The 21,788-nt window shown below is 33.6% G+C and overlaps 1 protein-coding gene across 3 annotated transcripts in view; it reads left to right on the top strand.

Moving 5' to 3' along the window:
- The window catches only part of CHR18 (chromatin remodeling factor18), a 311,394-nt gene that overhangs the window by 54,331 nt on the left and 235,275 nt on the right, over nt 1-21,788 (top strand). For all 3 annotated transcript variants that reach the window (XM_089787935.1, XM_089787937.1, XM_089787936.1), the window contains exon 7: nt 7,797-7,872. In XM_089787935.1, the coding sequence (XP_089644061.1) occupies nt 7,797-7,872 (76 nt within the window). The remainder of the gene's footprint in view (nt 1-7,796; nt 7,873-21,788) is intronic.

Below are 21,788 nucleotides of genomic sequence, written 5' to 3'. Positions count from 1 at the left end.
GGGAGAGAAATAAAAAGACATATTTTACTTGCATTAGGAATGTAAAATATTAAGGCTATGACTTTAATGTAATTTGTATATTATCTTTTAATAATAAATAAAAGCCCCTTTTATTTATTTTCAAGGCAGAGCTTGCAATTAAAATGTGAATTTGTCCTTTATGATCAACAAATAGATTATTAAATTATTTCGACAGGGTTTTATTTTTTGCATTGGATTTTTTCTGCATTCTGTGTTCAACAAACAGGGAATAGTGTGAAACATATAATGTTTCTGCATCTCTGGCTGATTGGACTTGTCACCTTAGAAGTTAAATTCCTTTTGGGTAGCATAAAATTGCATATAAAGGGTATCTGTTGCAGTGTTCAGGGGTAAGTGACGATATTTAAAATAAATATTGTCTCATAGAGAGTTCTACATAATAATCTTCAAAATAGTTGACTTAGTTGCCCGAACAAACTAAGACAGTATCCTTAGCAGTCAACAATTACCAATGAAAGGATGCAATGAGCTATGATCTATGTTACATGAAATGGTTTAACAAGAAGCTACTGATATTCCTCAAGTGAACATACCCTCATCTCAAGATTACCCCAAATCCTTAAAAGGTCTCAGATTGCTTCAAGGTGTATGATTGGTCTATTAGACAATCAATATATATAGTAGTCGTGCATGTTGATGGAGAGTAAAGCCAATGTTAAAAAAGAAAAGGGTTACTTTGAGTGTAAAGCTACAGACTCAGATCTGAATCTGGTTGAAGAAAGTGAGGAAGATGCTGACAAATCCAAATAGATCGATTCAAATGCCACTACATGGTCAGAGAATTGGAGGAAGTTTTAGAAGTAATCCGGGCAGGTGAATTTCAGAGATGTATGGTGCCATTGTTTAGACAAGTTGGACATTGCTGGAGCAGTTCACACTTCCAGTATTTGAGAAGAATACAAAAAGCCACTGGAGTCGGGTTGTGCCTAGTTTGGCTCTGAGCAGTAGGAAGATGTTTCTGAAGATGAATCAATAACTCTTCTAGGAATGTGAACATGAGTATCCTGAAGAAGAAATAAAAGTAAAAGCGAATTCCAGTGATTAGAGAAGGTATTCTCGATGACTGATGGGAATTATGAAACCTTGCAATGGATGCTTACCACTATGGACAATGGCAGAGAAAAAGTCTAGGAAAATATGCGATATATTAGCTTGTGCAAATATGAAGATGCAAAACTCCCCACATTCCATGTTTGGAAGAAAATACCAGATCGATAGTGGGAGAAATTAAAAGCCTCCTAACGAGCCTCTAGGATGTCCTTTTCACTTTCAGCCTATGTTACCTCAAGTTTCTGGGACAGGGGGACAGGGAAACGGATTTTCAGGACCTTTTTTTTGGGTCTGAGTAGGGGACGACAGGGGATGACTATATATCTATATTCATGAATTTTATAATTACATAACATTGTCACATTCATCATAGCAACATAATTTAAATTTATCAATTTCATGCATCAATTCAGCATAGAACATAGCATCAAATCGAATCATCATCTAAGAATAGGAATGTAGGATGACATCAAAACAGAGAATCAATCTGCAATAGATGGGAGATATGTTTAGACTTTAGATCCCTTGCTTGTGGTTTTTGTAGTAGAATTAAATTTATGGTGCCAAATCTTTCCTAGAGAAATAACAACCGTCTAGTCTAGGCAGTAATCAGCTACAAATTGTATTTTTGGGCGATTATTGTTGTTATGATTTGAGTACTCCTTAATTCAACAGTAGTCATTTCCAGCTCTGCAAGATGAATATCAAACAAAAGTCTAATTTACAATTATTTTCAAGTCTAGTTTATAGAACAAAAATCTGAATTTTTCAGTCATAGTTGGATGCTAAGTTTGTGATGACTTCCAAAAAAAAAACTTTCAACATATGTTATGTTAAACATAACATTATTTTTAAATTTTGAATAACTTTCAATATGTGGGGCTTGTAAATTAAAAAATTACCATTTATTAATGTTTTTTGTATTAAATTTTAATTTGAAATCGAAAACTTCAAGCAGTCCCCGAGACTGATGGGAAATGGCGACAAAGTCCTTGGGACGGTCAACAACAATTGGAAACATGATCATTGCCGAAGTTTCAAGGACATGTTTTCGATTTTCTTGCTTGGGTGGGGACAGCTTGGAAACGTTTCCAGTAGTCCCAAAGTCCCCGAAATGTGGACGGTTTCAGAAACTCAAGGCTTAGGGGTGGATTGATTCTCTATTTATTTGAATATCTAGTGGAGATATTTAGTTGAATTGTAATTACTCTCAGGCTATATCAAAAGGCTCTTAGATAAACTGTATGAGCCCCGATAGGATGTTTTAGCAGCAAGTGATATCCAACAAATAATGATATTGACCATCACCAAGCATCATGTAGGAGTAGTAGAGACCATGTTACACTAGAGGAAGAGTAATAGGTATGGTTTTATGTTAAATCATCACCTTTCTGAATTGATGATTGCAGTTGTATTTACGCACAACAAATACCTCATAAACTTCATGGAAGGTTTAGTTATTAGAAATATTAGATGAAACTATAAAGCTATGATTATGTTGGAGAGGAATTAATTAAGAGAAATAACAAGTGCGATTTATTCATGAAAGAATATGAATTTTATTACACCTATAGAAAAAGGGGATATAAATAAGAGATTATTTAGTTGTCAAAAAAGAGAAGCAATAACAAGACATATTTGGGAGAGAAATAAGAAGACATTTTACTTGTAGGAGAAATGTAAAATATTAAAGCCATGACTTTAATATAAATTTGTATAATTTATTTTAATAATAAATAAAAGTCCTTTTTGTTTATTTTCAAGGCAAAGAGCTTGCAATTGAAAAGTGGATCCGTCCTTTATGATCAATAAATAAATTATTCAACTATTCCGATAGGGTTTTATTTTTTGCATTGGATATTTTTCGCATTCTGTGTTCAACAAACATGGAATAGTGTGAAACATATAATGTTTCTACATCTTTGGCTGAGCGGACTTCCCACATAAGAAGTTAAAGTCCCTTTGGCTAGCATAGAATTGCATATAAAACGTATCTGTTGCAAAGCTCAGGGATAATTGATGATATTTAAAATAAATATTGTCTCCTTGAGTTGCATATAATAATCTTCATAATAGTTGACTTTGTTGTTCGAATAAACTAAGGCACCAGTCTTTCAATATTATTGGAATATAATTATTGGAGTTAGAAATCCACATACTCCCTTTTTGCAAGCATCGAATCAATTATTCACAAATATTATATAAAACATTTAATCAAATCAAATATTCAACATTCAACTTTGTTTTGATCGAGTTTGAGGACCTTGCCAACTGAATAACTCACTAAGTCTAAATTCGCTATATAAAGACTTTGAACCAGGTGATTGGGTTCGGAGTGAAGGTTCACTTGGTTAGGTGTAGTGAAGCCTAAAGTGCAGGGAAATTTGGATTATTCCCATTCGTCGGCCATAACTGATTGAGAAATCCTATCAGAGAAGTGGCAAAGCTCTTAGATTTCTAATCTGTGGTTTTGGGAACCAACAAATTGCTTGGCATATGCCAAATATAGTAAAAGCATTGTACTTGAACAATTTCATATCAATAAAAGAGATATTGTGCTGGTGTGGCTAGGTTTTCCCCTTCAAGTAGAATGGTTTTCCCAAGATAATTTCTTGCGTCTTTTATGTGGTCTTTCTCTATTTTTCTTGTTGTTTATCTAATTTTTAGGGGTTAAAGTTAACAGTTTCGAGTGTTAATGAAAGTAATGACCTATTTTTAGAATGCAAAAGCATGTGCTATCCACTTCAAAAACTCCACCATACGCTTTAACATGTTTAAACACCTCTATTGGAGAAGTATGGATGAATTTTTAAGATGCAGAAACACATGCTATTAAAATACATGTGCTTTTGGGTTTAAATTTGCCTCCTAGATGTATTTTAATCCTAACTCAAGCTAATAAACACATTAATAAACTTTAGAAATACAATAACATATACTTTTGGGTTCAAATTCCCCACTTATGAGCACTTAAATGATGAAATAACATGTTATTGTCTTTAAAAAGTCCACTTATATGCTTTTAGGACATATATTTATTTGCAATGGGGTATTAATAAGTGTTTAGCATGTTGAGATATGCTTTGAGTGATAAAAACCTCACCATTATGTATTTTTAATGTCTCATGTAATTAAATTTAATAAAATAACTATAGCTTTTAATAAAGTAACATGAAAATCGACTTAAAAAATGCTATTTTTTCATAAAACATATAAAACCTATGGTCAGATCAAAACTCAAAATGAGCTAAAAATTTTAATTGGATGTCAAAATTCTCTTCAAATATAAAATATAATTTTATTTCGTGCGATTGCCAATAAAAGACCCACTTATGGATGATTTGTAATCACTATGTGCTGTCAGCTTGGAAAACCCCACTTTTTCTTCATAACTTGAGCTAGACAACTCTGTTTGATGCCTAAGTTAGCTCGAAACATGCGGGACTATTATCATACGGCAAAAACAAGACTCAAACTATTTATAACAAGAGGAAAAACAAGCAAAAGATGTGAAATACCACATTGGACATGCCATGGTATATTTTTATGAAATACCACAATTTTGGGCACACCTCAGCCAATATAGTTCTGGATTGCATAGGGAAATTTCAAGGCCATTTTAGTAGCAATTTTAGCAGAGCAAACGTATAATCACAGTAAGGAACTTTTTATTCCACTTCCACCGTGCATGCTTTTAACTTTTCTATTCTTCAAGTTAAATCTCACATTCTCTTCACGCCTATTTTTAATCAGTTTCTCTTCTGACCAAAACTTTTATTTATCATGTGCTAATTAGTCAAATAATTTGTTGACTTTGTCCTTACATCATTTAGTTCTTTTGGTTGTATGTTTAGCGATTCCTCTTATACATATCTTTTGCCTTTTCATGCCTTCAAACAGTAAGTCACTATCCTAAACATTGTCAATTTTCATGGCTCTTTGTATTGAATGCTTTGCACATAACCTCTGAATGCTTCAGAATTACACCCAAAGCTTTTTGAGTCATCAAAAGCCAATTATGCACATTTGGCTATTGTAAATTTAAGGAAGCCCTCTTTAAATGAGTTAATTTTCTTTTTATCTTGGCAAATTTTTTATGTTGCAGTTTTGATCAGTAAATCAATTGTTCAAGTAGGAATTGAAGAAATCTCGCGCTGTCTCATAGTTAGCAAAAAGGTACCATTATACAGGTTTAAAATGAAATTAGGCACATTTAATGACTAACAATTAATTATTGATTTTGTGCTTTATTCAAATCAGAACTAATTGAGCCACATAAATATTTGATAATCATTTTTAACACAGATTTGCACTGCGAATTAAGCAGATAATAAATATGAATTTGATCCAGTTTGATGCAGCACTTGAAGGCACTTCAAATTTCAATAATTTGCATCAAATATTAATAAAGATTGCATCTAACAGTCTATAAGAGGGTTTGTGTCCTCAATCGCACAACAAAACTCAGAGGGGCTTCAGCCTTAGAACACACTCACAAGGGTTTCCAACTTTCCATGCATCCTTGAAGCTTAAATAGGAAATACAGTTGGAAAATAAAAGTTTGGATACAGAATGAGGCAGTAGATTTTCCTTTATAGGCATTACTGTTTTGGGCCCATAAAATTACATTAATATCGCCTCCCAAAATTTAAATGAATTTAATTTCACAATAAAAAAGTTACTTTGTTGGAGCACCTAAAAAGAGCAGTAAATGGGCCTTTAATCAGATTGTTGCAGACTAAAGCAGGGAAGAGACATCACAAAGCTACGTGTATAAATTAAACTAGTCACACCCCACATTTCACAAATTCATCGTTTTACAACTCTCATAGTGGAAGGCTGAGATCCAACAATTGTTTGAAGTGTGGGATAGCCTGTTTATGGATCTCATGGATTTGAGTAAGAGCAAGGAATTGAGAGAAGATCATGCTGCTCTGTTACAAGTCAAGCTGGCAATGGACATGCCACCATCACCTATTGCTACCCACGAGTTCAATTATTTGGATGCGGAATGAAGTAGCCAACTTGGAGGTAGTCATAGATTGCAGCTTTAAGTCCGGTATGACAGTACGTTTGGTAGTTTTCTTGCAAATTTGAACCCAATGTGAGCTTTTCAAAACTTTCCTACTCAGACTCACTTGACATTAACATGTCGATAAATTTTGTTGGTGAGGGAATAGCTCTTTTTAAGATTGAATAACAGTAATTGTTCTTCGCTAATCATGACATGAGATTTATGTATTTTATGCCCAAATATTCATGCAAAACGCATTGCTGGTTTGTAGGAGATCAGCATACATAGGAAGGTCATGGACACTAGTTTGAAGACTTGCCGAGTTCTTTTCTCTTTGATGTTTTCTTTGATAGCCAACAAGACAAGTGAAGGAGCCTTTTTTATTTTGTCACTTGTAATCATCATTAATGTTTGTACACTTTTATTTTTATTTTTATAAGACTTCATGAAATGTAGTTTCCTACTGCAATGACTCATGTTATATCTTGATTTGTTTTTTAAATTTATGATGCAGCCTCTTAGTGAAAAGACTTGGTAAGTTTTTAACCCAAGTTTGGTTAATAGTAGTGTAACATGAGGACGCTTCCTTGCCTCTCGAACCCCTACGAGCCCAGTTTGGAGACGTCCTTGGGTGGGGATTTGGTGTCCCCACATACCCCCACCACTGCCTTCTCCCCACCAAGTTGTCGTGAGACTCAGCGATGTGAAGGGATGTGCAGATGTCCCTGGGATGTGTAGAAGTCCAACACTTTACTAATGAGGAGTTTTTGTAGAGTGATGATTAAAGGCCTAATATCACTACCTTTTGACATTTTGTACTTGTTTTGATATCATATTATCATGTTACTTATTGTAATCATTTTATGATACAGATATCTTTTATATAATCAAAATCTTCCATTCGCCATTTCAACTTTCGACAATTTTATAATTATTAATTTCAGTATTCTATGTTTTAATTTGTATTTGATATGCAATGTTCCATTGCTCATTGTTCAACTATTTAGTATTTGGTGTTTACAAGTTTTCTATTTAGTATTTACTGTTTTCCTTGTTATACAGTTATGATTTTAAATCAGAATCCTCTATTTGCTGATAATTTGAATTTTTGAATTTTTAATAGTAATTTGTAATTCGACATAAATATTCGAAATGAAACTTAGATATTCTATGTTAAAGCACAATGTATTCTGTATTCGGTAAGTTCCAATTTTGCTATGTTCAAGTATTTGGTATTAATAATTATAATTTATTAGTTCTTATACTATTATAGATCATTTTATAATTAGTATTTCAAGTACTATACATACGCTATATTACAACATCTCCACCCCCCTTGCTGCTGTCCCCAAATTGGAGCCAATTTTTTCCCCTATACAGAAAGCCATCCCAGTGTCCCCCAATGTCCGTGTTACACTAGTTCATAGGCATAGTTTCATTGCTCGGACAAAATTTCCCTCTAAATACGTGATAATATTAATTTTAAACCTTTTACACTCTCAATGTTACACATGTTTTTGCTTCTTTTGGGTCAAATGTCATTCACATTAACTTGTACTCATTTTTTTGTCTTCATGTCTTTGTGGCTATTGTGGACTGTTCTATGAATTATTCTGTATAAATCTTTTCCGTACTAGGATCTTGTGCATTGGTCTTTAACCACCATGTGAACATTGTCTTTCTTTTCCAGAGTTTGGACATTTCCAAATGCTATGTTGGGCGAACTTCTGGATTCTTTGGATAAAATATCTTCACCTTCAATAGCTGTAAGGAATTCTTTTATGGTTTTTCAATTTTGCAGGTAATATAAATATGCAACTATTATATTTAGAGTTGTGTCCTAATTCTCATGGAAAAATTATTAAATTAATGTTTGGATTGCATGGTTTTAAATTATGTGAAATATTTTGCTTGTAATATCTCTGTTTTTACATTATATTCCAGTAGTTAGAATTTCAATTACATTCCAGCATATTCAGTTCATGGGAGTTGTATTGTGTAAGATAACAATGTTTACTTATGTTGGCAATATGGTCAGATAGATGTCTTGATGGTTGTCATTTATGGCAACATACATTCAGCATTTCATTTATGCATTTAGAGTTAGAAAATTGTCTAAGTGTTAGATAGCTTATAGCAGCACAGAGAATGGATGTTAAGTGTACGAATGACTCGTTGGTAGTTAGCTCATGCGCAGTTAAGGGAAGCTTCATGATAGTATCATTATGACGTGTGCCAGTGTGCAGATGTGTATGGACAATATGATGCGAGTTATGATTAAAGTACTAGTTCGGGTATTTAACAGTGCAGAACAGAGCATAACAGAGAATTGTATTGTACGGCCTTAGGAATTATTTTGGTTATGAAATAATTACTAAATTATGATGAGCTGACTATGTGAATATTATTTTATATTATGTCAAGCGTGTGAACACATGAAAGCCGACTGAGCATAGTTTTGTAATTATGCAAGGTATAAGTAAAGATCTTATCTTGCGAAGATAGTTGTTCTATCTATGATAGATAAGCAAGTGTTATGTGATGCGAACTATTGAGAGCGTTATGTGATTCGAATTCTGACGTATGATTAGAACAAGTACGGAGTACAACAAACAAGTAGTATTGTATGTATATCTATTCTTGTGAAGCACTGAATTGTATAATTACATGTTAGGGTAGTGGGCTCTTCTTGCATATATTGTATTTGTTTTGCCAACTCCTAACATGGTTAAAGCAACTCCTAACAGGGTTGAGGCTTCTAACAAGGCCTAGTCTCCTAACAGGGACTTGAGGCACTATATGTACTTCATAGACTCCTAATAGGATCAATATCCTTAACAAAATCCTATTGTTTAGTGAATCATCTAGTTGGTATCATCCCCACTGGGGTTTTCCCTTGGCCATAGTTTCCCTAGTTAACAAATAACGGTGTTATGAGTTATTTATGTGCATGGTTATATTTACTGTTCAACATTGTTGCTTTACTTTCATATGCAAATTATAAAGTAATTAACAATATTCAATTGTGGGCAAAAGTTTGTAGAATACTGATTCACTTCCTACCCCCCCCCCCCCCAATCAGTATTATCTATTTCTAACAATTGGTATTAGAGCCCAGTTAGTTTCAAGATGTTTAACAACTTAAGTAAGATCCTTGAAGATATGGAACAGTTGAAGAAAAATCTTGAAGAAGCTCTTGTGTAGATTGATCTTCTTACCGAAGAAAGAGATAACTTGAAAGATAGATATGAAGATGCAAAAGTTTTCATTGGCAAGTTAAAAGACACGATTGATGATTTAGAATCTGGCAAGAAATCAATTGCGCTAGTGATAATGATAAAGTTTGAGATCTTCAGAAGGAAAATGAGATCTTGAAACATGAACTTAAAATTGTTGAACTTAAATCTTAAGAGAAATAGTGGCAAGATTGAACTAGAACTGAAAACTGAGAATGCTGATCTTAGATCCCAGTTAAGTCAAGTTACATCTGAACTAGATACTATCAAGATTAAACATGCTAAGTTAGAGAAGTACAACATTATTGTGAATTGACACAAGCTAAGCAACAACTAGAGAAACTTTATTTCAGTAGTGATAAGATAGATCAGCAGATATTTCATCAGAGACCTTATGACAAGACAGGACTTGGATATTTGATTGGAGAAAAATTAGCCAAGAAAGTTGAAATCAGAAGAGAACCAGATCCAATTATTGAATCTGGTAAGGAATCAGATCTAAGTAAGGTAGAATCAAACACATCTACTGAAGTATCAAAGGAAGTTGATTTCATTGATTTGTCAGCTAAACTTGATGAACCTAAGAAAATAGAGCAAATTGATAGACCTAAGCAAGATGAACCACCCAAGGAAGTAAGATGTGAGTTCAGAGGTAAATGCTTCATATGTAATGAGGTTGGACACATGAAAAGAGATTACTTAGGTAAGTCTTTTTAACCCATTACTAATTTCTATTTTTATAATTGTCATGGTAATGGACACAAGGCAGTAGAATGTAAGAAACCTAAGTTTGATGGTAATAATGCAAATAGTAGAATGTGTAGGAATACTAACCTTGCAAGTAATGAAGGAGGAAGATCACAGAACAAATCCAATGATGGAGAGACATCTAATGGAGAAAAGAACCATTTTGTGTATTGCAAATGTAACAATCTTCGACACATTGCAAGGAATTGTAGAGCACCTGAGAATCAGAATGGAACAAATCAGAGGAGAAATGCACTTATATGTCAGTCATGTAATAACTTTGGCCACACAACAAGATATTGCAGAATGGACAGAAAGAACTTTAATAGGAATTCGAACAATAGAAGGAACAACAACATAAATGACAGAAGGAATGATAATGGCAGTAACAAAAGTTAGAAGGAAGCAAGTAAGGAACATGTTGATGAATTCAAGGAAGCATTTGTGACAGCTAAAGATCCAGAAAGCTCTTATACAGTTTTGGAGTAACAATTTTTTGATACACCTAATAGGACATTGAAGTCACAGATTGTTTGTGACTCGTCCTACTTGAATTAAGCAACTTTAGCAGTGGTAGAGCATCGGTTGGTCATAATTGATGTTAGAGAGAGTTAGAAGTTGCGTAGTTAACAAGAGATTAAGGACAGAGAGAAGGCTATGGTCAAGTGCGCAAGTCTTGATATGATCATAGTGAGCAGGAATTGAGAAATCAAGCTTACTGGCATACAAAGACAGTATTTGAATCTGTGGTAGATACACATTTAATGCGCAGTGCAATTTGAAATGATTTAAGGATCGCAAGCAAGATTGTATGTACCATTTGCTCATGCGAATTGTCTTGAGCGAATTGAAGAGCGATTTGACAACAAATTGAAGTGCGAAGTAAAGTTTGAGAAGCGGAAAATTGCAAAAGCCCTATATAATGTTTTTAAGGTATTTTTGCAAAGCTTGAATCTAGTTTTTCACTACTTTCAGTTACAGTTCAATGGCAAGTCAGAATGTGTATGATGTAAGTGATAGACCAAGGTACGAGTTTAAGAAACATTCATTTCTTTCTTTATTGGATGACCTGTTGGGTGCATTTTCGCAAGTTTCGAAAAATGTGTTGCATGTCGAAGATATAAGAAGTTATATCCATTGCAAGATTGAGAGCATAGGTGATGAAGAAACTCATAAGAATTTGGGAAAGATGTGTAATAGTGACTTATCTTTGAAGTCTGAGTATGCGCATCTAGAGAATTTCAATTTGGTGAAGTACATGTTTATATGGAGTTTGACAATCATGATTGGACTCTAATCATTTTGAGTAGGGTACATGATGATATGTTATGTTTAGGAGATGAGAAGATTGTTATTAACAATGACCTAATTCACAAGGTCACAGGATTGAGTAATGAAGGTAGCAATCCTATTAATGAGAAGAATGTCAGGAAAATGGTTGAGACGAACCTGAACACAAGATTTGACGGAAGAAATATGAAGGTAGACTCCATTCAAGATAAAGGAGTAAAATTGCTAACCAAGATATTAGGGTACAAGTTGAACCATGGATCAAGGGTTAACTCTGTACTAGCTGGATTTTTGCATGCAACCTATGTAATTGCTATGCAAGGAAGGAAAAATAACTTATGCAAGATTATTAGAATGCAATTGTTTGATAACATTGCAAGGTTGAAGAAGACTAAGAATGCAATATTCGGATTTGAGTCCTTGTTGACTCATATATTCTTTTAAGCTACAAGGAAGTTTCTTGGATTGATAAGTTGGGATAGCAGTGAGTGTGCAATGAAGATGGTGAGTCAATGCTACAAATCTAAGCTAGATGTTAGAGATAATGACATCGACAGAATGATGAAGAACTTCCAGACTGAAATGAAATAGAGATATAGGATACCTCCCTCTATGGTTGAGAAATAGAAGCAAGAAATATGCGTCATGGTGGAAACTGACAAGACCTGCATGGAAGTAGTAATTCCCAGAGTTAAGTTTATAGAGCCTATGGGATATGAGATGAGTGCTGAGCTTATAGAAGGACATGCACAAATTATTCTTGAATCTGAGGACACAAAGTGCCCTAGATGGGGAACATCTGAGGAGAAGATGAGAATAGTTCATTTTGCACTATGCAACAAAGAAAGCAAGAAAAAGGTAGAGAAAGAGATAGATTCCCTCCTTAAAGAATCTGGCATGACTCGCAAGGAGTTTGATGAGATTAAAGGTATTGCGCTAGAGATGAAGGCCAGTGGACAAACTGAAGTATTGGCAGCAACTCCCATTGCAGTTGCAAGACCTTCAGAGGGTGTGATAGTAGCACAACCATGTGCGCAAACACCAATTGCACCATATGCAGTAGTTGCAGCAGTGCAACTAGTCAGGACAAGAGTGATCAGCCTAGAAGATAGTCAGAGGTTGAATAATCTGTTGCGCAAAGAAAATCAGAGAGATTGGTAAAGGTGAAGCATGAACTTGCACCAACAATCAAGAAAAGGGTCAAGCAGACCAGAAGTGGACTTGGAAAGAGAAGGAAAACTGCACAAGTCAGCGATTCTGAGGAATCAGAGGATGAAACAGAAGATAGACTAGGAGTCCAGAAAGTGCAAGAAGGAAGAACCATAGTTGGAGAGAAAGCATGGAGGCCAAAGGTAGAAAACCTTAACATGCAAATTATTAATGATGACAATTTTGTACAGTTGAATAAATATTATGATTTGTATAGTAATATGGATAGAAGGCAGTTAGAAAATGCCATTGCAAGGAACATGATTTCGAGGAACAAAAGGTTTGAGAATATACAAAATAAGATACTAGAGGATCTGTATAATAGGCTTGTAAATAGGAAAAGGAAAGTATTAGAGGAAGATATGAATATGAGGATCACAATGATAAATAAACTTTGTGATGTTGACTCTAAGGAGGAATTTGATAGAATTTTGAAGGGTATCGAGCCCTTGCTGAGGAACAAAAGAAGAGGAATTCTTCTGATGGGAGGCAATTATGAGGATGTTAGGAAAGAAACTGAGGAAGCAATTGTAAAATATGTGCTGTCTAATGGAGAAGGGAATTGATTAGCATTTACTAGAACTAAACACCTATGGAATCTGATCATTTGAAGGACTAAGATGAAACTTTTTTTTGAGGGCTGTAAAGTATCATGAAACAATTCCAAAAGAATTTTGAAACCTTTGGTATATGTTAACTGATTTCTCACTTGAAACTTCCATTGCGAGGATGGATACAAACTGGTCTGTTTTTTTAAAACACCAGGTCTAGAAATCATTTTTTGTTATTTTTGACAAAACATGAAACATTTGTTAGTCTTTTGTGAATTTACTAAAATATATTAGTAATCACTTTGAATTAGCAAGGGAAATAAGGGTTTCTATCAAAATTGAAGAAGAGAAGGAAGACGTGTTAGACAAGTGAAGAAATGTATTCTTCTGATGTTCAGTCATGCTGTCACAAAATTTAATTGTACTCCCATGAACTTGGGAGGTGAAAAATGAATGATTGGAGAAGGGCGTAGTATAAGTTTTTGGAAAGTTTTTTTCTTTTATTAAACTTGGCTATCTCTCCTCTCTCTTGTCCTTGGAATTATTGTGCTCTTCGGTTAACACTTTTAATTCAAAAAAATGAGACAGCCTCTAATTGGTGAATCAAGACAGCTTAGAACAGGTTTCTCATGGTTTTGAGTTGACAACTTGACAACTAAGTGTCTAGTGGTGAACTTGGGAGCATGATGTTAGGAATTTAACCCATAAATCAATGATAAATGACAATAAGGAAAACCAAAATAGGTGCAAGAGACACATAAAAATATCCTAGGAAAACCCTTCAAGATGAAGGGAAAAATCCAGCCACACAACCAAAAATGTCACTTTTATTGATCACAAAATGTTTGAGTGTAGAATGCCTTTAGCTTGAAGCGATATATATATATATATATATATATATATATATATATATATATATATATATATATATAACACGAGAGACTCTTCACATTACAACCGAAGGTCTCTTCAAATTCCCCAAACATGATTCCCATCGCATGTTGTAAGACACATGTCTTTATATTTAATATTACATAAATGTCCTCTTCAGCTGAAGGTGACCATAATAGTATTTAACACCATGAGATAAAGATCTCTATCACAACTACAATCTTCAACATTTTTTTTTAGTGAGAAAGAGATCTTTAGCTGAACAGTCACACAAGGTTGCAACCAAAATGCCAATGTAAAAATCTAATCACATAGATCCTATAAAATTCATGGAATCACTCAATATGGAAACCCCCAAGAAGCACAACCAGCTTTCATCACGTACTCTGTCAACGTGATGTTTTCATGGAACGACAATAAGAAAAAATTTACTCATTGTTAAGAATCTTGGAATCACTGAACATGATAGACTTGTAACAATAACTCATAATCATGGAATCACTCAACATGATGGATGGAAATATTTATTCATAACTAATAATTAACATGAAAAACCTGCAAAAAATCACATTCAACTTTAATTACGGACTTGCTCAACATGATGCTATCATGGAATCTCTCAACATGACAAAACTGCAATGTTCATACATCAAAGACTCTCAATGTGATGTTGTCATGGACTCTCTCAACATGACAAGCAACTCCCATCATTGAATCATTCAATGTGAAAAGTTAGTAATGTTTTCAACCAACATTTTATCACAGATTCTCTCAACTTGCTATAGTCATTGACTCTCTCGATGTTACTTTCAACTACCATCACAAAATCTCTCAATGTGATGACAACATGAACTCTCTTTATATGATGCTAATTGTGAAGCTCTCATAAGTGAAAGAGCTATCAAGTTGACTTTACAATGTTTCACATGAATACGAACTCATAAGAGAAATTCTTTTCAAACAAGAGTCTCAACATCTATAAGAAAGGAAATTATAGTTCAAGCAACATATATAAGAATAGTGAGGATTCCATAAAAACTTCATCTTGACAGGAGTGAATTTGATCATTGAAATATGATTGTGATTGTATTCTCTCGCTGATGTTGAACATCTCCCTGAATTAAGGCAACATCCTTATCTCCTTGCTTCTTGTTGCATTCTATAACTAAGAGAGATAAAATCAATCTATTATAAAGAGATGTAAAGAGACCAGTGGTAAGAACAACTTTCTTCTTAGTAATATAACAAAATTCATAATCATAAAGTACTTATCTCTTTATATTTGGAACACATAGCCAAGTGCAGTTCCCAACTGTGCAACTGCTCATTTAAGTAGTCTCTTCTTAATTTCTCTCGATTTGCCTTTAGATTTTACCAAGACAAACACTGTGCTAGGTTCCTTACTTGTTCGCCCAACATAGCTTGGACACATTTTCATGCAATGCTCCTTGAGCAATTAGCTTTTGAACTTGGAATTTAACTGTCAATCTAGGTTCCAGTTCATGTGTATCTCCAACACCAGGACCATTCCGATCAACTGAATACAAGGCTGAATGAAGTGGGTTAGATCCGTAGTACCAGAAGGGAAATTGCATCCAGTAAGCTTGTTTCTCATGCAAGCCATCATAACCACAACTTATTCATTTAGAACCTTGTTTGCATCACTTAAGTGGTTTTACTACCTGCAAAAGTTCCCTTTCACAAGCTCCTTGTTGATGCAAATGGGGTGGTGCTGCCATTGACTTGTCACTATTAACAACTGGTTGAGCATGTGCACTGACAAGAATTGATAGAGGACCTTCATTGACGTTAAACATACGCCAATTTATCAAATGTCTCCATCATAACAGTGAATGCTGTCCTTTTCAAACAAGCTGGTTGTTGGCTCTTATTGCATCTCATCGACCAAAGCCAATAACATGAGTCATAGCATGACCAAACTCTACAATCACTCATAGTCCATGTTTGCCAGACTAAAAAATTATAAAATCATAGTGGTTTTGTGCTTGCTGGAAATGCTAGATGAAGGTCCTGTTGTTTGCTTTCCAACATCGTGCTTGATGTTGTATGGCCCATCGTGAATATCCAGTTAGAAGCCCTTTGAGAATTGAAGACGAACGATCTTTCTGCAATTTTGGAGGTGATTTATGCCTGTCTTCCTTTCTTGGCTGTTGAAGTTCTAGTTACAATATGCTTCCTTGCTCACCGATGTTAATTTTTTTTTGAAAATTGCTGACGACAATACGACATGTATGGATTGATCGCTCAACACTATGCGCACAGGTCCCCTGGTTTCTTTTATTTGTAAAAAAAAGCTGAATCCCGATTTAATCGCAAATAATGAACGATCTCTCTGATAAAGGATCAAAGAACTTTACGAAGCATGCAAAGTATAATATGAATGACAAATATTATTCACCATAGGCAGCCAAAAATAAATATGCGTTGATGCCATGCTGAGCTCAAAAAAAATGATAATGACACGAGTAATATAAAAGTTGACAGATAGCTAAAGAGAATGAGCCAACATGTAATATGCCATTAGAAAAATTTCACATATCATATTTGAGTTGGACAACGAATCAGTTGCCTTTTACCCAACCAATATGAGAAGAATGGCAATTTCTTGTCGATTTGCACTAAGTCAACGGAAATTAGGACTACTCTAATTGCTTCCAAAAATCAAGCAATCATCAGAAGCACAAAATTGGAAATACTAGCTCTTATACCATATTAGGAATTAACCTAGAAATCAATGATAAACGACAATAAGGAAAACCAAAATAAATGCAAGAGACACAAAAATATCCTGGGAAAACCCTTTAAGATGAAGGAAAAAAACCCAGTCACACAAAATGTCACTTTTATTGATCATAAAATGTTCAAGTGTGCAATGTCTTTTGCTTGGAGCGATAAATAACACAAGAGAGATTCTTCACATTACAACTGAAGGTCTCTTCAAATTCCCAAAACAAGACACCTGATTTTCAAATACAACTCTTCATATTTCCATGCCTCAACACATGTTGTTGTTAATGTTTGGGAGCTTCAATTGGATAAACTATAGTGGAAATGTGTATATATATATGTCTGAGATTTAATATATAAATTAATATATTAAATATATGAGATATTTAGTTGTCATTATATTAATTAAATGCTAATGAATAGACATGTCCTGTGAAGGGACATGTCTATCCGATCTTCATCCTATATCAGAGAGATGGCTGCCATTTGGAAAGCATATACCAAAATTCACAATGCAACTACATTTGTAGTGATCTCAGAGAAAATAACATGGTCTCAGAGCCAAATGCAAATGTAAGAATTATATACAAGCGATGGGAAAAAAATAACAAGAAGCATAGAGGAAAATTATTATGAAAACCGTTGAGATGGCTTGGAGTGAGAGCCAAAGATCCTTTTGTTAGTAATGGTTTTGACCCATTGGAAAATTTAAGTGAGTTTGGATATTTGCTATTGATTGAGAAATTATTGATGACATGTTGCCAATGACAACAAATGTGAAACTGAACCTTTGAAGAATAACACGTCAATAAGGATTTGTTCCCTTTAATGTTATTGTGAGTCTTTGCTAAACATGAATTTTCAGGCTATGTTGGAACAGAACAAGTGCTATGCCCTATTGTAAATCTGGAGATTCTACGAGGTAACCAAAATAATAGTTTTGACATTGATAGGAAGTCATGACAAACATCAACTTGCATAAGTCAGACAAAACACGCCAAAGGAACTATGATAGTTGTTGGGTTGTGTAGACGATAACCATTTGTATCATTTAGAATAGAGGAGTATTTATGACACTAGTGATTGCAATCTGCTTGCAAGGTAGTCCAACTCCACGTAGATGTCATTGGGAATATGAAGTGTACACTAATTAGTCGACAAAAAAGGGGATAAAAACAAAGATAGAAACCCTCGCGTGGAAATTTAAAAAAATAGGCCCATCGATGATTTGGAAGAAATACACAAAATATGGCGCTATTTTTATATGCCTCTGCAGTTGGAATAGTAGAGAACAAACATGATTTGAATGAAGGTACAGAGGTTCCCGATGGCAAAAAGAAATCACAACATCTAATAGAAAACAAGCAGCTTAGACATATTCGTTTTCCTCTGACAAGAAATCTAGCTTAGAAAGTGAATTTGGTAGTTCATATTACGTCCACGTTGGAGGCCCTGAGTCGTTACTGAGGATGACACTCATGAATCGGGGATGAAAATGTTAAAAGATTCGTTCATTGGATACAACCGAGATCAAAAGGTCATTGGCCCTTGAGATTATTAATTTAGTAAGGTATCATAGATATTTAAATTCCTTGTTCACATTATTTATTATATAAGTGAATGTATTATAGTTGAAGTTATACACACACACACAAACACAAATATAATTATTTTATATTTGATCAAGAAATAATATAGTAAGGGTCCATCGTGAAGGAAATAAGGGGACTACTATCAAGGTATGTATAAAATTATGTTAATAATAATTGATATCTTGTGAAGTCAATCAAATTTTTAATGTTCTTATAATTAAAATATAATTATCAAGAATAATTATTAAAGGGAATTTTTATTATGATAAGAGTTATTTTCCTTGATCTTTTCCTTTGAGAATATTATTGCGGGAAAAGGGAGAATAATTTCAGACTCAGAGGGAGTTTGACACTTCTTCAATGGTAAAGAAGCTTAGAAGATTGATGTTCAGAGGGAGTCTGACACATCCATTAGAAGGAGCAGATAGAGCATATATTTCAGTTGATTTTTGAAGATCTTGATCCTATCAGAATCAAAGGGAGTTTTTGACTTCATGTAAACTTTTGGTGTCATATCTATAATTGTATGATTTAATGGACCTATCACTTGTGTACATCATGAGGAAGTGAGGACCTCCAAATGATTATCACTTGTATTTGCAGAAGTTATTATAAGGTAATGATCTTAAAATAACTTCATTCAAATGTCAAATGAGTTGACATTCAAATGTCAAATGAGTTGATATTTAAGAAACTAGCAAATCAAATGAGTTGACTTTCAAATGTCAAATGTGTTGACATTTACCAATGAGTTGGCATTCAGTAAACTGGGAAGTCAAATGAGTTGACATTCTAGAAACCATTGTTGTCGGTAAAAGGATTCATGTTGTGTATGTTATTCATATTGTGTATGAATCTTGTTTATCCAAACTAGCTAAGAGGGAGTGTTAATGTTTGGTAGCTTTAGTTGGATAAACTATAGTGCAAATAAATAAATAAATAAATATATATATATATATATATATATATATATATATATATGTATATATATATATATATATATATGTATATATATATATATATATGTATATATATTATATAAATGTGAGATATAATATATATTAATATATTAAATATATGAGATATTTAATTGTCATTATATTTATTAAATGCTAATGAATTGACATTTCTTGTGAAGGGACATGTCTATTGATTCTTCATCCTATATTTAGAGAGATGGCTTCCATTTGGAAAGCATATACCAAATTGACTATGCAACTATATTTACGGTGATCTCAGAGAAAATAATAGTTGTAAGACACGTCTATATATTTAATATTACATAAATGTTCTCTTCAACTGAAGGTGGCCATAATGGTATTTAACACCTAGAGATAAAGATCTCTATTGCATCTACAATCTCCAACACATGAAACTCAAATTTCCATTTAATTTCATCGTACACGTTAACACAAACCCTCATGGGCATGCCGCGATGACTTATTGCACTTCTCTTATTTGTTTTCTTTGGAGGGTTTGACACAAGGAGGCTTGTGGGCAACTCCTCGGCAACTTATTACAATCTAATTTAATTTCTATTTGGAAAAATTGCACTTTTTTCATTTTTGAGTTGATAATTGGCACATAATTGTTTAGAGGTAGGCCTAGGCTCTTTAAATGTTTTGATTTTATTCTCTCTTGGAACTTTAGTCTACAAAATGAAAATGTTTGGTTTTTTGTTTCCTCATTGATTTATAACTTCATTGAAAAAGTGCATTTTGAATCACTTAAGTGGTCAATTTTATGTTTGATGTGGAGAAGTTCGTACACTTTATCACTTAAGTAAATGTTCACTTGCCAAATAGGATAAAATCCTTAAGGTTACCCCAAGTCTCGAGGACATTGATGGTAGGGGAGGAGGGGACGGGTCTAGGACACTGATGTTTTTTTTATTTGCAAATTTTGGGGAGACCAAAGGGGAAGGTTATATAAATATAAGGAAAGTATAAAATATATAGGGGAGTTTGACATGTTCATATGAGAACTTTGATAAGCATGCATACATACATTATATTCACATCAAAGCATGGTTAAAGCATGCCTAGATACATTATAGAACCTTAAAATATAATATTTGTGTTTAGGAATTATAATTCATTGTCAATTCTGAATAATCATTCCACATTCAGAATTCATTGTTAAAACATTGTTAATCAGTAAGATTTAATAAGTAATCTCACTAAACTATATGAACATCATCATTCAACAACTTGAATATTCATTCTTATTGAATAGCCGTACACTTTCATTTCATTCTAAAGCTGTATGCAGTCATACTTTTGTTCATTTTACAGATGTATGCAGTAGTGTGTTTGCCTATTGTCAGAAAAGAGTTATATTTTTATACTCTTATTCTACAGTTGTATGCTTTTTTTTTCATGTTGATAGAAGTTACACTCTAGTTCATTTTACAGCTGAACTGTTCATTCTACTGTTATATGCAGTCCAATTAAATAGGGGCAAAGTTTCTAGATCTGGGGACATGTCCCCAGTAATGTAGAAAATTGCCTATAGACATGCCTATTAGCATGAATATCTTTGATGTTTTTCATATCAATATGACAATCTCTTCATTCGCTACATTGTGGTCTACTTGTATGCTTGTTGATTTGACTCCTTGTGCATCCATCTTGTCTAATGTGCCTAGAAAAAACTTTGAACCTTAAGTACTGCTAAAGAGTTTGCTTGAATGATAAACATCAATAAATATTGGCAACAAAGGAGTCTAAAATGGCTTACATGTGATAAATGATAAGTTTCATATATAGGATTTATTTCATGGATTAGAAATGAATGACTAGTTGCTGATAATTAAGACAATTTTAGTTTATTTGGACGTATACAACAATCTGAAAGAATAACTGTTGAGAACAAACCCTTAGCCAGTCAAGATTAATTTTTAAGCCTTGGAATTTGTGATGATGGGGATAGTCAGGCTGAATAATGATACCATTTACAATCCACTGGAAATTTTAAGTATAGAGAGCTAATTGAAGTGTAGGAGGTTTTTATTTATCTCAAATTAAGAATCATTTTTTTGATATTTTCCTTTGTTTCTTTCTTAAAATAGCCAATATCTCACTGATAATTTGTACATATTTTTATTTGTGTGATCTCCAGTCTACATTTAAAAAAAGTAGATCAAATTTGTCTGTTGCGCTGGTTTGTAGAAACACTATTATATGGGATCTATTTTCATAAACCTTTTTTAATAGTGCGTTTCTGTTTATCTGATATTGATATAGGTTACACTAACCAAAACGCTCGCAACAGAAAATTAAATGCCTCCACTGAATAAGTAAGAAAACTCATAGAAAGTTATCATACAAAGCTATGATCAGTCACCAAAGGATCTTGTGGCAGCTTGTTACAGTAACATTAGCTCTATTGTAACAGAAAGTATCAAACATTCCAAATC

The sequence above is a fragment of the Cupressus sempervirens genome, chromosome 6, assembly GCF_028749045.1.
Source record: "Cupressus sempervirens isolate cs-2001-9-10 chromosome 6, ASM2874904v1, whole genome shotgun sequence".
NCBI classification, from domain to species: domain Eukaryota; kingdom Viridiplantae; phylum Streptophyta; class Pinopsida; order Cupressales; family Cupressaceae; genus Cupressus; species Cupressus sempervirens.
Note: the sequence above shows the minus strand (reverse complement) of the source record. Positions and strands in the feature narration are given on the sequence as shown.